The sequence below is a fragment of the Hemicordylus capensis genome, chromosome 2 (assembly GCF_027244095.1).
Source record: "Hemicordylus capensis ecotype Gifberg chromosome 2, rHemCap1.1.pri, whole genome shotgun sequence".
In the NCBI taxonomy this organism is placed as follows: domain Eukaryota; kingdom Metazoa; phylum Chordata; class Lepidosauria; order Squamata; family Cordylidae; genus Hemicordylus; species Hemicordylus capensis.
In genome coordinates, this window is record NC_069658.1 from 364556268 (window position 1) to 364573361 (window position 17094).

Genomic DNA, 17094 nt, shown 5'->3' on the forward strand with positions numbered 1-17094 from the left:
GTTTGGACCCCAACTGAACTGGGCCAGCCGATTTTGTACACACCCCATTACCTATACCTACAGATTGACATTGAAAGCTTTGTTTGCATCTTATTTTTAACCTGGAGGAGACCCAACAAAACAATACAGAGAGCAGCTGGGCAGAGAATTGGGCTGTTCTCACAAGCCTAAGCAGGGTTGGAGTGGAGGAGCCCCCAGCCAGGATAGAAGAGACATGTATGCACCCGATCTACTGTCGGGTGTTTGCCAAGATCAACGTAGGAGGAGGGGAGAGTGATCGTATGTGAGGCTGGAGCTAGTTAGGATAGTTTTTCATCTTCCCTAAATAAAACACTGGGGACAAAATGTGGGTTGGCCATGCTCTTCATACCCAGCTCCTGGCTCCCACATGATCACTCTCCCCTCCTCTTGCCTTGATCTTTGCAAATACATGACCATAGATCAGGAACATGCACGCCTCTCCTACCCTGGCTGGGTGCTCCTTCAACCCTGTTTATGGTCATGAGAACAGTCCTCAGGTTTTGAATTAACCTTTAAAATATGCAGGTGTGGGTTTCCTCCCATACGTTAAAAGGCTTCCTTTACAAAAACAGATTTTGCAGATCCTGTTCCCAGTCTTAGCATTCCATAACTCACAGGAAACAAAGCAGACATGAAAGTCCCAAATGTTTTGCCTTGATATTAGGAGTGATACCAATCAGGGCATTTTCCACAGCAATCCCTTAATCCCTTTCCTCTTCAGAAACTGGTATTCTGAAAGCTCTAATTACATTCCCTAATGTTTGGCGGCTGGAGCAGACACACGTTTTTCCTGTGATTGCCACTGTAAGCTTTTCCCTTTCCTTACCATATCTTCCTAGTGCCTTCCTTTCAGCTTTAACACTCTGGAAAAACTTGTATGCTTTCTGAGGCAGTAACACGTTGTGTCGCATGCAATCTCAGTAGTAGAAAATAGATCAGTGAGCTGTTTCTGAATATGCTGGTTGCCTGGCATGTTAGATTTTTGGTTATTAAACATACCCTCAAACACAGGCACAACAAACGCTCTTAAATAGATATATGACACCCTCAAAATGTCATATACCTACCTACCTAACTTTTTGTGATGTTTTAATTGTTTGGTTTCTGTTTTAATTGTAAACTTCCCTGAGCCATTTCGGAAGGGCGGTATAAAAATCTAATTAATAAATAAAATAAAATAAAATAATAAAATGTAGAAGAGATTGCATGGAAATATTTGATACATCGGCATACAGTCTTATGTTTCTGTGGCAATGGATTTAGGACAGAATTTTTTCAAAATGTTTGCTTCCTGCTTCAACATTTTAGGCCCTGGTTATCTGAAGGACCACCTGCTCCCAAGGGTTTCTGCCTGCTTGACCAGATCATCAGAGGGGGCTCTGCGCCATGTGCCGACGATGAGAGAGGCTCGGTTGTCGAGCATGCGGGTCAGGGCCTTCTCAGTCATTGCCCTCAGGCTTTGGAATGCTCTTCCAGCTGGCATCCGTTCCTCAGTCTCCTTGAGAGTTTTTAGGGGGGAAATAAAGATGTGGCTCTTCACCCAGGCTTTTGAATGAGAGTATTGTTTTTTACTCCTGCTGCTTTGTGTCATGTATTATTATTTTATGGGTTATTAAATTTTTATATAGAGATTATTTTTATATTTATATTATCTGTACTTTTGTTATGCACTTTAATTTTTGAGATCATCTTTACCTTTGTATTTTAATTATGTATTGTTTTAATTATATTGTAACCCGCTTTGAGATTATTTTAACGAAAAGCAGTATATAAATTGAACAATAAATAAATAAACATTTTAAAATTTTCACTTATTCTCTTCATTTTTAATTATGAAGGGAATACCATCTGTGCTGGCCCTGTGAATAGAACTAATGTGAACAGAACTTCCAGACGTACAGTTTGAACAGGTGTAGGCTCTGTGCACAGGTTCAGATGCTTGCATGGATGTCTCAGCCCAGTCTTGGCCTTCACGTGTTCATTCACCACAAGCTATTCTTTGGAAAGAACAGCCCATTCTTTTTGTCTAAGTGCGGCAGCTCATAGTACCATCAAATAGTTAGATGCTGGAATATTCAATGAGAAAACACACACACAAATGTGACTGTGTTTATGTGGAACTTTTAGAGGAGTGATCCTGAATGATGGTCTACAGAACCATTGTTGGTTCATTGCCACTTAGCTTGAGCGCAGTGTTGTTTTGCAACACAGGTAGCTAAAGATAAATGCCATAGATTAAGATAGATAAATCCAGGTAGGCATGTAACAAATATGATATTCTGTTATTTCCTATAATAAGAGAAAAACAAGAGGGAACCAGTGTTCTAATAGTTCTGCAAAACACCCATAACTTTTCACTTCTCCTCTGTGATTTATGTTGTGGAATAGTTCAGTTAAAACATTGTGCACACTGTAGAAATGACCTCTTGTAAAAAGCAGTGGGCCAAGAAGTTTCAACTATGCCTAACCCAGCCAAGTCAACCTCTGGTTCATTTCTCATTATGCTGCTGCATTGATCGAAAGCCAGCCAGGTTTTATTCATTATTTGTGTGCAATAAAGGCAAATAGCAACATGTTTCAAAATTCAAAATTTATGACCCTATACATATTTGTGTATCTTTTCATGAGATATTAATGATTTCCCAATAACAAGTTAAGAAGGCATATTGCCCCATCAGGAATGCAATTGAAACTTTATGTGCTAATCAACTATACACAATTTACCATAGGGCTCGACACCCAGGCACCAGCTCATTATGGGTCCTTTAAATCTAAGCATGGTGCCTGAGCCAGACGATGTACAGACACAACCAGGAGGAGGAGTGAGCAATCAAAGTGGGGCATGTTGCTCCCTCCTTTCCTTGGTTGTGTGTGTCTGGCTGAGGCCAGGCATGGACTGACATGACCTGGAGGAGGAGGAGGAGGAGGAGAGGTCAGGGAGCAAGCAACCCTTTCACTGTTCACTCCTCCTTCTCCTCCTGGTCACATCAATCCATCACCTGCCTAAGCCAGACAGACATGATCAAGAGGAGGAGTGAACAAGCAAGGCAGGGCGTCTCCCCACCCCTTGCTCTCATGGAGTGGAGGTGAGTGGCAAGTCGGCCTCCCATGGAGCGGAGGGCATTGCTGGGGGTGAGCCAGTGAGTCCCTGCTTGAATGGAGCACAGCACATTTCTGGTGGCAAGTAATGAGTTCATCCTCTCCCCCTCCATGGAGCAGAGGGCAGTCTGACTCCTAGATGAGGCCTGCTTTACCACATTCCAGGGAATCGTAGATGTTCATTTAAGCTGGCATCTGCATTGTGATGCTCTTCGGTGACCTTCAACCCACCTAGTTGTATTGTTTATGCGGTGGAGAGATGTATATCCCCATCTGGGGACACATGCATCTAGTTGTGCAAAATTTGAGCTAGATTATGACTTATAAAGTTGTGTCACTTCCCCCAGCTTGTTTCTGGATTTTCCATTCCATTGGTGCAGCTCTGAGACAAAGAATCTGAATAGTAGGGGGGTGGGGGTGGGAAATGTGATTACTAGTGCAGTCATGTACATGGAAAGATATCAAACGTCTGCATTATCAGAACAAAGCATAAACAAATCACTTGTGGAACGGCTCTGGAAGAAAATGGAGCAATAGTTGCTTACATTAGTGCTGCAGAGCAGGCTGTCATGGGAAAAAATGCTTTGACAGATTGGGCCTTCTCGTTGCAGTGATAATGTCTTCAAGTGGCAACCACATGGATCATGCAATTTGTTCCCACACCAGTGGCAGTGGTCCCCAGATGGAGCTGTGGCATTGGTCTGGAAGCAAACCATGTGATTCAGTTGGCCCACATGGTTGCCACTTGAATATGTTATAACTGCAACACAGTGACACCACCATGTGGAATAAGTGATTCACAGCACCAGCTGCACCAAAATGGTGACAAGAACTAGATCTTAGATGACACTTTATGGCACAACTAAGTTTGTGGACAGGAGAATACAATGTCAATCCTGAAATTAATCCTAATTTCAGCAAAATTTGGATACCATTCTCCATGATAGTCTCTTAAGCAGAAGAGGAAAGGTGATTAGCATGTGCTATCTCAGGTTGGAGAAACTATATCCCAAGAGCAGTAACGAATTCACTACTACCAGACTGGATGGAAAGAATTTCAGGAGTTCAACAGACTGGGAAACTGGCTGAAGTCAAAGATGGCTTCTGCATATGGAATTCAAAGGATTCATTGTTTATTATTAATCATTAATAAGAAACAATTAGATGACTAATGGTCAAAGTTCCATCCAAACTTCTGAATCTATTGTTTTGCTATAGAAAAACAGTATTTTATAAATTTTCAACGAGTTACTGCTTAGTCTATGTTCATTTTTCAACAAAAAAATCTTAATACAAAAATACAACTATAACAAAGAATGCACCATACAATTACAAAAAAGAGTACATCATTATTAAATTTTGAGTTCCAAAAACTAATAAACACAATCTATCATTGTACAATTAAAAAAAAAACTTTTAAATTAAAACTTTATTAGAATGTTTTCCCTTCAAAATACAATGACAGGTAGGTATCATATTATGGAATAAAAATAAGATATATTTATAACATCAATCCCCCTGCATCGTTCCATTAAATAACCAGTTCTGAACATACAGATTAGAATCAGCTGGTTTCTACAAATGAAAATTCACTTCACCAAGAGTAAATGTCATTTAGAGCACTAGGGTCATGCATTGGTTCCTATATATTTCTATATAGTCCTATACATTTCTTCTATATATTTCCAGAAGGACTTTTACATTCAGTTCTGATCTTCTAAAATAAGTTACTTTTGTTAGCAGTGCAATGTCCCAAATATGTTTATTCCAATCTGTTAATGATAGTGGATATGAACATTTCCAAAAAGAGATATAGAGCCTTGCAGCTGATAAACAAACAACAACAACAAGAAGAAAACAACCGTTCTAAATCATCCTCAAAAACTACCCCTCTGACATAACCAAAAAGGACTATTTTTTGCTCATATGCTAAGATGTACCCTGTTATCTCCTTTATAATATTCAGAACATTCAAACAAAACTGTGTAATTAAAGGACAAGTCCAAAACAAATAGTAAATGCTGGCTTTAGGGCTTCTTTGACATCAACAACTGACTTGACCAAAGTTATAAATATGTGACAATCACACATATTGTGATTGTCATATATATAGACAATAGTCTATGTCAGGGGCGTAATAAGGCTGGAGTGGGCCCAGAAACAAAATTTTAAAATGGTCCCCTCGCTGACACACACACACACACACACACACACACACACACACACACACACACACTTCACAATATATAGTCATGTGACTTGCCTCTGGGGGCCCCTCGAGGCCTGGGGGCCCCCAGGCAGCCGCCTTCCCTTGCCTAATAGTAGTTACGCCCCTGGTCTATGTGCATATTAGGATTTCATCTCTTTGTCTGGGGTAGTGATGACAGGAACAAGAAGTTTAGATTGCAGGTTTCAGATCTCCTAATGTGTTCTGCTTTATTAACCAAAATAACCCTAATTTAACCTTTCAAAGTCTTGTAAATGCTTTGTTCTTACTGTCACTGTATGGCAGGTGCTTTCTAGTTAATTAGTAATAACCTATTATTAAACTATGGAAATAGTGTGAAAAGGCAAGATAATTACAATTGAATCCATTAAAGCACTAGGGTTGAAGATGTACAATTGACTATCTTGGGTGTGGATATGTTGGTACAGTTCATTACTTTTAAGGAAGCGTAGCTAGTTCCCACCAAAACACATGGGATCACTGCCAGCCTGCATGATCCAGTATAACAGAGTATCAGAAGGTTGGAGAAAAGCATATTTTAATTCAATATGTATTAACGTACATTTATGTATTATTATTATTATTATTAATAATAATAATAATAATAATAATTCTATTTCTATACCGCCCTTCCAAAAATGGCTCAGGGCGGTTTACAAAGAGAAATAAAACAAATAAGATGGCTCCCTGTCCCCAAAGGGCTCACATTCTAAAAAGAAACATAAGACACACACCAGCAACAGTCACTGGAAGTACTGTGCTGGGGGTGGATAGGGCCAGTTACTCTCCCCCTGCTAAATAAAGAGAATCACCATGGTAAAAGGTGCCTCTTTGCCCAGTTAGCAGCGGGTTAGGGTTACAATCACATGTAAATGTGATTTCTAAATATTTTATGTAAAAACAGCATGACTCTTATACTGACCCCACCTTCTGATTCACATATGGAACACAGGAAGCTGCCCCACATTCATTCATTCATTCATTCATTTATATTTATTTATGTATTTATTATGTTTGTATACTGCCCAAAATGCAAGTCTCTGGGCAGTTTACAACAAAACAATACAAATAAAAAGGTGAAAACATGAACATAATTTAAAATTTAAAACAATGTTAAAACTTTTTAAAACCATCAAACTATTAAAACAGAGGCTTTTCTCATGATCGGTGAGAAGAGCAGATGAGCAGTCAGTCTGCTCCGAATGGCTGAACCGGCCGCCCACATGACTGCCAGCTCTGTTACGGAGCCGGCGGGGGCTGGGAGGATCGGGGGCTGCGTGGCCCCCAGAAGCTCCAGCATGCCCTGCGCGAGCACACAGGGCATGCTGGAGAGACCCCCCGAGCCAGGAGGCTGCTTTTCAGCCTCCCAGTTGGGGGTCTACTCGTGAGTTGCCGCGGTGAGGAGCCGTGCCACAGCAACTCATGACTGAAAAGCCTGGGTTAGCAGAGTGCTCGATCCACTAACCTGGGCTTAGGGGAGGGTTGTTTAAGCAGGTGACCTGCTTTCATGAGACCAGGCTTGGCTGCGAGCCCAGTGGTTCTCACGGGCATACAAAATTAGGCTAGGTTCCCTTAGCCCAATTTTTTTTATGATGGTGAGAATAGCCTCAGTATTTAATTAAAAGCCTGGGTGAACAAATGACTGCCTTTTAAAACGTTATGAGATGGGGAGGCTCTTGTTTCATCAGGGAGCATGTTCCAAAGCCTTGGGGCAGCAGTGGAGAAGGCCCATCCACGAATAGCCACTAGACGAGCTGGTGGCAACTAGATGAACCTCTAATATCAAGTCAGACCATTGATCCAGCTAGTTCAGTACAGTGACTAGCAGTGGCTCTCCAAGGTCTCAGTCAAGAGTCTTTCACAGCCCTATCTGAAGATGCCAGGGACTCAACCTAGGACCTTGTGCTTGGAAAACAGATTTGCCAGTTAGCTATGGCCCCATCCCAATCCATGATACATAGGATGCCTTTGCACATAACAGCAAACCATGGGTCCAATGGACCTGCAGTTTGCCTCCATTGCCCCCGCTGTGCTCCCAGAGAGCCCAATCTGAAGTCTTGAGACTGCAAAGGTGAAGGGACTGGTTGCATGGGCTTCCTCTGTCTTTTGCATGAAGGAAAGCCGCAGCAGCGAATCAAGAAGGAGAGAGGGAGGAGCTTCCTACTCTCAACTCTGGCTTGACCAGCAGCAGAATCTGGACAAACACAATGCTGCTTTTGGACCCAAGGTTTTGGTGGTGAAACTCAAGTGGAACCAAAGGACCAAATTCTGGTTTAGGTTGGAAACCTTGTGTCACTTTTGTGATAAAACTGCAGGTTCACTCATTTGAGCAATCACAAACCTGAACCTCTGACATGTATGCCTCTGGTTTGGTGTTAAGTCTGAAGGCGGCCATTGAATGATTCCATGATCAAATATATGGTGTTTAGAACTATAAACATAATCCAGATAATTAACCTTCTCTGTTTCATCCTTTAATATCATTCTTTCATCCTTTCACCCCTGCTAACTGGGCAAAGAGGCACCTTTTACCGTGGTGATTCTCTTTATTTAGCAGGGGGAGAGTAACTGGCCCTATCCACCCCCAGCACAGTACTTCCAGTGACTGTTGCTGGTGTCTATCTTATGTTTCGTTTTAGAATGTGAGCCCTTTGGGGACAGGGAACCATCTTATTTATTTATTGTTTCTCTTTGTAAACCGCCCTGAGCTATTTTTGGAAGGGCGGTGTAGAAATCGAAATAATAATAATAATAATAATAATAATAATAATAATAATAATAATGTTTCCCGTGTGAGTTTAGCCATGTTAATGGAAGCCGTCTTATATGAGATCTGCTCAAGGTGCAGAAAGTCTCCATAAGCATGCTTCATGGGTACATGGGGCTAGTGCCAAACACATTTTCAGCCGTGCTTGTTTGCTGTCAGTGGATGCATTCCCAAAACAGGGAAGTCGTGGCCGCAACTCTCTGTCTCTGGCATAGCTGTCTTTCCCAATGACTTGCAAACACTCCTTTAAAAACACATTGCTTCTCAATGAACTCCTCAGTTTCTCAGCCATTGTTGGATGTTCCAGACAATATAACCTTCATTATGAAGGGTGCTTTGAAAGCATGAGGAACAACATCTCATGCCTGGCTTGGGAGACAAATAAGCTATTCACATACACACGTGCAAAAATGGGCTAAAGAAGCCCAGCCCGCTTTTGCACACACATGTGTACTGCCAGAATTGGGCCCTATCGCAGCAGCACTGTGGTGGCAAACCCACCTATGGAGCCTCCCTCTAAAAGGTTAGGAGAGCACGCATTCTCCTACCCCCCCTTTTAAATCATCTGCCAGGCGTTGCTGCTTGTAGCCATGACTGGCCAACTGTGGGGCTCCCGGTCTGCTCCAGGGAGGAGAAGGGGGATCCCCATAATGCACCACACACTCACGCATTATGGGAGCTCTTGGAGCAGGGCGACACAGGGGGAAACATCCAGCACCTGACCCATGAAGTACTCTGCCTGCCCAGAGGCAGGGGTGTAACGATAGGGGGGCAGGGGGGGCACGTGCCCTGGGCGCCACCCCGGTGGGTCATGTGGGGGGTGCCAAAGAGTGGCTCCCCTCCACCCCCCCTGGATTGCCCGCCAAGTGTGGCGGCAGGCGTGCGGCGGCGATTTGGCGGTGGCGGGCGGCTCCTGCGCAGTTGGGAAGCGACGCTGGGCCAGGAGGCAGGCTCGGCGTCGCTCTGCAGCCTGCACTCCATCCTCAGAAGGCGATCCGTTGCCGCCACTCGGGCCGCGCTACAGCCCATCGCCGCCACACCAGCCGCCAGCCAGCCACCGCTGCACTCGGCGGGCCACGGGCAACCCGCCACCGCTGCCCGCCACTGCCAAATCGCCGCCGCACGCACGCCGCCACACTCGGTGGGCGACCTGCCGCCACACTCGGTGGGTGACCCACTGCCGCACGCCACTGCCGAATTGCCACCACCGCCGGGGATCTGCCGCCTGGGGGGTGCCGCCCTCACAGGTATGTGGGGGCCGGGGGTGGGGGGGGCGCCGCAGGGGGTGCCATTTCAGGGCCAGAGCTTGCCCTGGGCGCCGTTTCCCCCCGATACGCCACTGCCCAGAGGGAAGGACCTGCTCATCTACAGGGAGGTAAGCTTTTTGAGACTTCCTCCCCACTAACCCTAACCACTAACCCTTCCTCCCCACTAACCCTTCTCTAAGGGTGATTAATCACCTGGTGTTCCAGTCTGCCATGCCTTGTGTAATAGTTAACAAAGTTGTGGCCCTTTTCTTCCATACTAAGTCTACGTGTCTTCTTGAGCCGGGGTCTGGGGACAATGTTTAATTTTTGTTTTAAAATGTTTTAAAATTGTTAGTTGTTGTGTTATTGTTTTAATTTGTTTTAGCTTTTCATTGTTTTATATTTGTTTTAATTGTAAACCGCCCTGAGCCATTTTGGAAGGGCAGTATATAAATCAAATAAATAAAATAATAAATAAATAAATAAATAACCCTCCTGCCCTTTCTCACTGGTCATGAGAAAGGGCTCATGATATAAAATCATAGAGTTGGAGAGGGCCATAGAGGTGGAGAGGGGTAATGCATCTCTGCTTGAAAACCTCCACCAAGAGAAAGCCCATACCCCACCAACCAAAGTGGTTGGTTTCATTGCTGAACTATTCTTACTATTAAAAAGTTTCACCTGGTCTTGTTAAGTTATGACCAGGCTAGGCAGATCCTAAAGCAAAGACTCTTGGACTCTGAAATTCAACAAGAACTCTCCCGAATCCCTGATTGTACTAAAAAGGAGGTTGGGTTTGAGCCGTTCTAGCTGGGGCCCTGCTGCCTATTTGAATGCTCTGAGCATGATGTGCTACCAGAGGGCCTTTTTTAGGGCAAGACATGACATGCTACCTTCAGCAGTGCTCTTGGGGAGGTTTTTGGGGATCCCCAGGGAGGACAGACTATGCCCATGTGGTATGGGGGAAGTCAAATCCAGCCAACATTTCCTGTCGAGCTGTTCATTATATAGAGATTTAAGATGCTCCTTATTAATTCCTCTTCTGACACCCTTCCCAGGCTGTTCAGGAGACTTTTATGTTTCTTATCTTCTTGCGGATAGAATTTTAGATGTCACCTTTAACGTGGCCAAATTTTGTTCTATTGCAGTATTGTTACGGCAGCGAGCTTTTCTTGATTAATTTTATAATTTTTATTGATTATTATCCGTGGATACTTATGCACATATTTACATATTTCCTTCTTCCAATTGTATTTTTCTGTGTTATGAGATGTTTTGTTTATGTCATGTTATGCTGACCTTGGGTCATAAAAAAAGAATTCAATTCTATTCTATTAAGACGTTTCTCCTTATGTTTACTAATCTACTATCCTGTAACTTAAGCCCATTAAATCTAGTCTGCCTCTGAGGCAGCAGAGAACAAGTCTATGCACTCTTCTGTAAGTAAGTAAGTAAGTAAAACTTTTTCGGTCATAGACCAGCAATGCCCTCTTCTGTGTGACAAGCCTTCAGGTATTTGAAGAGTACTTTCACAGGCGCACAGAGCCATTTCTCACAAAGGTGAAAAATGCTCAAGGTGTAGTTTGTGATGAAGTCATCCACCCCAGTTAAAGATGGTGGATGTGTAAATGTTTGAAGCGCATGTGGGATAACTTGTGAACTGCCTAGGTATCTCTATGTAGGGACACAAAGGGACACTTCAGTGGCATAGTTTGCAATGATGTCATCTACCCTTTCCCTACAGATGATCCTGGTGCTGGGTCTGGGCATGTGGATCACGCACCCAGATGTCCTGCTGCTGCCCGAGGCAGTGCTTAGGTACAGGGGCTGGGACACATCATCCCAGCCCCCAGAAATCCCACAATGCACTGTGTGAGTGTGTGGTGCATTGTGGGGACCCTCCCCCCACAATGAGAAAACACCCCTCAGTGTCTCAGTGTTGGCTGAAAGCAGCTGGCGATGACACACAGTCAGTTAAACAGGTTTAAGTGAGAGCTCGCTCCCTTAACCTCATTGAACAACTGGGCTTCATAGCCAGTTCTGCTGCCGAGGCACCGCTGGGAGCTGCCTTAGCCCTGTCTTGGCTGCTCATGAGAACACACACACACACTCACTCTTTTCTTTTGTAGGAGAAACATACTCAGTTCCTTCAACCTTTCATCACTCGCTGTTTTCCAGAACCCTGACCATCTTCATTGCTCTGCTCTGAACCTGCTCATTTTTAGCCTACTTTTCTTAAGGAAAGTAAGCTTAAGGATCATCCAGCTCTCTCTCTCTCTTAACTTTGGAATGCCTGGACTAATATGAACCAAATTGGGTACAGTTGTAGGTACACATAGGGACACCTCAATGGCATAGTTTGTGATGATGTCATCCACACCATTTCGAGATGGAGGACGTGTAAACATTTGAGGCTTGAGTGGGCTAACTTGTGAACTGCCTAACCAATTTGAACCAAATTTGGTACAGTTGTAGTGAGTTATACAGAGGGACAGCTCAAGGATATAATTTGTGATGATGTCCTCCAACTTGATTCAAGATGGCAGACGTGTAAACTTTTGACTTGAAAGTGGGTTAACTTGTGAACTGCCTAACCAAATTGAATGTTTGAGATGCAAGTGGGCTCTTGTGCACCATCTAGCCAAATTTAGTACAGCTGTCATGAATGACACATAGGGATGGGTCAAGGTGTAGTCTGTGATGATGTTATCCACTCCAGTTCAATATGGCAGATGTGTAAATGTTTGAGGCACATGTGGGCTAACTTGTGAACCACCTAAACTATCTGTAGGTGTCCCTAAGTAGGGACACAAAGGAACACTTCAGTGGTGTAGTTTGCAATGATGTCATCCACCCCAATTCAAAATGGTGGACATGTGACTGCGGTAATTATTGATAAAATTATCATGTGGTAATTATCCAGACAAGGTCTGACTTGTGCGGAATAAAGAGGAACTGTTACTTCTCATGACTTGGAAACTACCATTCTATTAATGCTAAAATTGAATTAGCTTTTTTCTCTCCAGCTTTATCAGTCAATTTGCTCATGTTCAGCTGGCGATTGACTGCAATCCCAAGATCCTTTTCTCATGTGCTGCTGCCTAGCCAGGTACCCCCCATCCTATACCTGAATATCTATATATTTAATTCTGTAAGATGCACCCGTGGCTAATCCCATGCATGACAGCTCTTGTGAGAGTTTGGAGAGCTGCCAGATAGCCACGGGTGGGAAGGAAGAAAATGGCGGTGCCAGCCAGGTGGGGAAAAAACCGGTGGCAGAGAAAACAGCGACAGGCAAGCGGAAGGAGGCGGCAGCAGGGACGGACAGGCAGGTGGGAGAGAGAGAGAGAGAGAGAGAGAGAGAGAGAGAGAGAGAGAGAGAATGTTAAATGCTTTTGTCTAATTTACTTATATTTTTGGAACAAGCACTATTGTAAGAAGCTGCTTTAATATATTCTGCCTTCAGCACTGAAAGGGCAGTTATTTGTTAAATCAAATAATCTGTACCAGAGATATTTAATGTAGTTTCCATTGTTCAAGAAACCTAATATGATAGCAGAAAAATAATAATTGTAATTAAAGGCTGGTTGGTGACTGACAGCTAGGAAATAGATATGTTCCACAGGCGACAAAAAGCAACTTTTAAAATTAACATTTTATAACAAATGTTGTCTTGCTAAATTTGAATGTGACATATCTAGATGATTGTGTTCTTGTTCATAGGCAGGGCCTTGAAAATAAACCTTCTGTCCAGGGTTCTCCTCAGCTTCCACTGGAAACACCAGGGTTGTTGAGCCTCATTCTGAGAGAGACAAGTGCTCCGCACACTTTGTCATAAGAACATAAGAAAACCCCTGCTGGATCAGGCCCTAAGCCTATCTAGTCCAGCACTCTGTTTCACACAGTGGCTCACCAGATGCCTCTGAGAAAGCCCACAGGCAAGATGTGAGGGCATGCCCCCTCTCCTACTGCTACTGCCCTTCAACTGGTATTCAGAGGCATCTTGCCTTTGAGTCTGGAGGTGGCCTCTAGCCCTTTGACTAGTAGCCATTGATAGACCTGTCCTCCATGAATTTATCTAAACTCCTCTTAAAGCCATCCAGGCTATTGGCTGTCACCACATCTTGTAGCAGAGAGAATTCTATAGATTGATTATATGTTGTGTGAAAAAGTACTTCCTTTTGTCAGTCCTATATTTCTTGGCAATTGGTTTCATGAGATGGCCCTTGGTTCTAGTGTTATGTGTGTTGGGGTTTGTGATTATTTAGCAAAGTACCAAGGAAGCTATCACTCCATTTACAGAGTGCAGAGTTTAGTCATTGCAGCTATTTAAATAACACACATGGAGATCACTGTAGCATCTAAACTAAATAGGTTCATTAGTGAAATACATTTGGGATAGGAAAGACCTATCCTATCTATCAGATGCATAATGAATAGGGAGGGAGGGAGGGAAATGTTTCCACCTTCTCTCTAGGAGAACTGATTCACTACAGGAAGTACCTGAGGAGTCAAAGCAGGGGTCATAGAGCAGAGGCAAGCAGGGACAGATAGGGAGACCCTAAAGCTCTTTTCACTATCAGAGACCCTAAAGCTCTGTTCACTATCAGTGAGAAGAGCTTCTGGCAGATCTGCTGAGAGAGCGGGCTTAGCCGCCTGCTCTCCTCACAGACGAGCAGCCTCCAAGCCCTGGGCAGCGGGATTGGCCAACCACACGACTGCCGGCTATGTCACGGAGCCAGTGGGGGCTGTGAGAATCGGGGGGCACCCGAATCAGGATGACAGGGCATTCTGGAGAGACCCCCTGAGGCTGGGAGGCTGGCTGCATCCTCCTGGTTGGGGGTCTACTTATGTGTCATCACATGCGGCAGCACACAAGTAAAAAAATGAGGTTAATGGAGCACTTGCTCCATTAACCTCATTTAAGGGGAGGCGGAATTAGGTGGGCTAACCACCTTGGAACCACTGGGCTTGCCCGCGAGCCCGGTGGTTCCGATGATCAGTAGAAAGCAGGCTAGGTTCCTTTAGCCTGCTTTCTACTCATCATGGGAATAGCTTCCATCACTAACTACCTCTACTCCCAATGCCCCGAGTGGCCATTAGGGTAGTTGGTGCAAAAGGTCGATGTACTGAAACTCCATCTCCAACAATGCGAGAGGGAGAAAAAATTCTCTCTATTTTTACATATCTGCTATCTTGAATCAGGATGGATGACATCATCACTACCTACACCTTTGAGGTGTCCCTATGTGTGCCTACAACTGCATCCGATTTGGTTCATATTGGTCCAGGCATTGCAAAGTTGATAGTGGGGGGGGACACACATGGACAGACATGGATACATGGCCAGACACACACACAGAATGCAGCATGATCTCATAAGCCTACTGGAAAGTAGGCTAAAAAGAGAGATGACATATGGGGTAGGACTATTGGCCTACTTGATTTTCTTTTTCTCTTGTTTAGCTGAAGTGACCATCTTTAAAGTAACCGTATAATTATTTCTTAAGTTATTGACTGCATCATTTCACTCACATTTTCTTGACTGTACTGTACTTATTATTCCAAAACCTTCTAAACTTATTCAATTCACTTTCAAATATAGTCCTAGCTTTCCCATTTTTATTTTAATGAGTGCAATTATTTTCTCCATAAGCATAACCCATCATATCTTCCTATACCACTCCTCAATGCTTGGCAGTCTTCCAATATTCAGCCACCACTAGTTTTGCTGCTACCAAACAATTACCCTCCATCAGTCTGTTTACTTTTTTTTACTGCGCTTCTCAAATCCATTAAAAGTAAACACTGGGGTTTACAGTCAAACAATATCCTATGATTTCAAATATACTTTGCATTACACTAAGGCAATTTTTTTTTTTTTTTACTGCCTTGAAGTCCCACCATATATGAAGAAATCCTACCCAATGTGATTGGCATCTGCAACAAACATCTGATGCTGCCTGGTACGTAAGATGTGTTCTATTTGGTGTATAATACCACTGAAGCAACATTTTAAAGTAGTTTTCTTTAACAGCAATATTTTTTGAAATCTCAATACCAAATTGGCACATATATTTCCATTGGTCTATTGGAAGTGCTTTATTAAGTTCTACTTCCCATTTTTGTCTGTGTAGATCAGATTCTTCAGTACCCTCTTTTAACAATTCATATATTTTTAAAATAAAACCCCTCGGCGTACATTCCCAGATATTAATAATGGTTCTAACATGGGAATTACTATGACCTAAATCAGTTCTCTGTGCCACTCTTTAAAAAAGATTTCATACTTGCAAGTACTGAAAACAAGTTATCTTTAGCTGGAGGACTACTTTCCTCAATGGAAGGAAGTCCACAAATCCTCCTCCACTCCAGAGTAATGTAACATATTCCACTTGTTCCCAATTAGAAAAGTCAGAAACCTGTTTGGCCACAACAAACTCCTTGTGATACAAAAATTATGCAATAAGGGATTGCCCTAGAATGAGATTTGTTTTCTATTTGTCCCATATATGTTCTATAGAATTTATTTCAAGACAAATGGAAGCATGGAGTGCAATTTCCTTATGCAGGAACTAGTCTATTTGGATCCAGTGGTTCAGTGTCAATGATGGGTTTAAAAAAGAGGAGTGTATAGCATTTTAATTATTATTATGGGCTTAGTTCCACAGACTCGGAATATTATTATTATTTATTATTATTTATTCGATTTCTATACCGCCCTTCCAAAAATGGCTCAGGGTGGTTTACACAGAGAAATAACAAATAAATAAGATGGCTCCCTCTCCCCAAAGGGCTCACAATCTAAAAAGGAACATAAGACAGACACCAGCAACAGTCACTGCAGGTACTGTGCCCAGGGTGGATAGGGCCAGTTACTCTCCCCTTGCTAAATAAAGAGAATCACCACATTAAAAGGTGCCGCTTTCCCAAGTGGGCGGGGTGCCTCTTTGCCAAGTTACCATCTCCAAAGATTTTCTTTGGAGATGGATGATAGTATATTGTGTCAACTTGAAGCAAATTCTACTGGTCAGGCCAGAATTTTGTATTAGTGCAAACATACACTATGAAACTAGTCTCACGACCAGCAGAAACCGGGCTAAGGGAGCCCAGCCCAGTTCCTGCTGGTCATGAAAACTGCTGGAAGCCGCATGGCTTCTGGAGGAGGATCAGCGGCAAGCCCACTTACAGAGTCACCCCTTTAAACGAGGTTAACGGAGCAAGTGCTCCATTAACTTTGTTTAATTAATCATTTGCCAAGTTGCAGCTGTGGCAGACACACAGCTGTGGCGGACACACTTGCAGTTGTGGTGGACACACTTGGGGGAGGGAGGGGAGGGGGATCCCAAGAATGTACCATGCACTAGCACAGTGCATTACTGGGGCTCTGGGGTTGGGGTGCTGTGCAGTGGCACTTCCCTTCAACCAACCCTCGGAGTGGCCAGGCGAGGCATGTGGTGAGGTGAGGTGAGGCGAGGCGTAGGAACGCAGGTGCCATTTCACCGCTCGTCTGGGTGGATGACCCACCCGCCCAAGGAGGGGTGAGTGATCATCTGCAGGGAGAGCGGGTCAAGAGCCTTTATATGTTGGAGAGACCTTGCTCATTCCTAGTGCTCTTGATAAAAGAGATGGTGGGGAAGCTTGGGTTTGAACATGAAATGCGTAATCTCAACATGCACCACCAACTTTCATTCAGATGTCAGGCTTCAAGAGAAATATTGCATTGCTGTGTG

General features: G+C 43.6%; 1 protein-coding gene across 2 annotated transcripts in view; it reads left to right on the forward strand.

Moving 5' to 3' along the window:
* The window catches only part of LOC128347180 (homeobox protein Mohawk-like), a 51491-nt gene extending 49753 nt beyond the window's left edge, over window positions 1-1738 (forward strand). For both annotated transcript variants that reach the window (XR_008317421.1, XM_053301432.1), the window contains exon 4: window positions 1330-1738. Coding sequence is in view for 1 of the 2 variants with exons in the window: in XM_053301432.1 (XP_053157407.1) it covers window positions 1330-1534 (205 nt within the window). In the remaining variant the exon portion in view is untranslated. The remainder of the gene's footprint in view (window positions 1-1329) is intronic.
* The last annotated feature ends 15356 nt before the right edge of the window (window positions 1739-17094 follow it).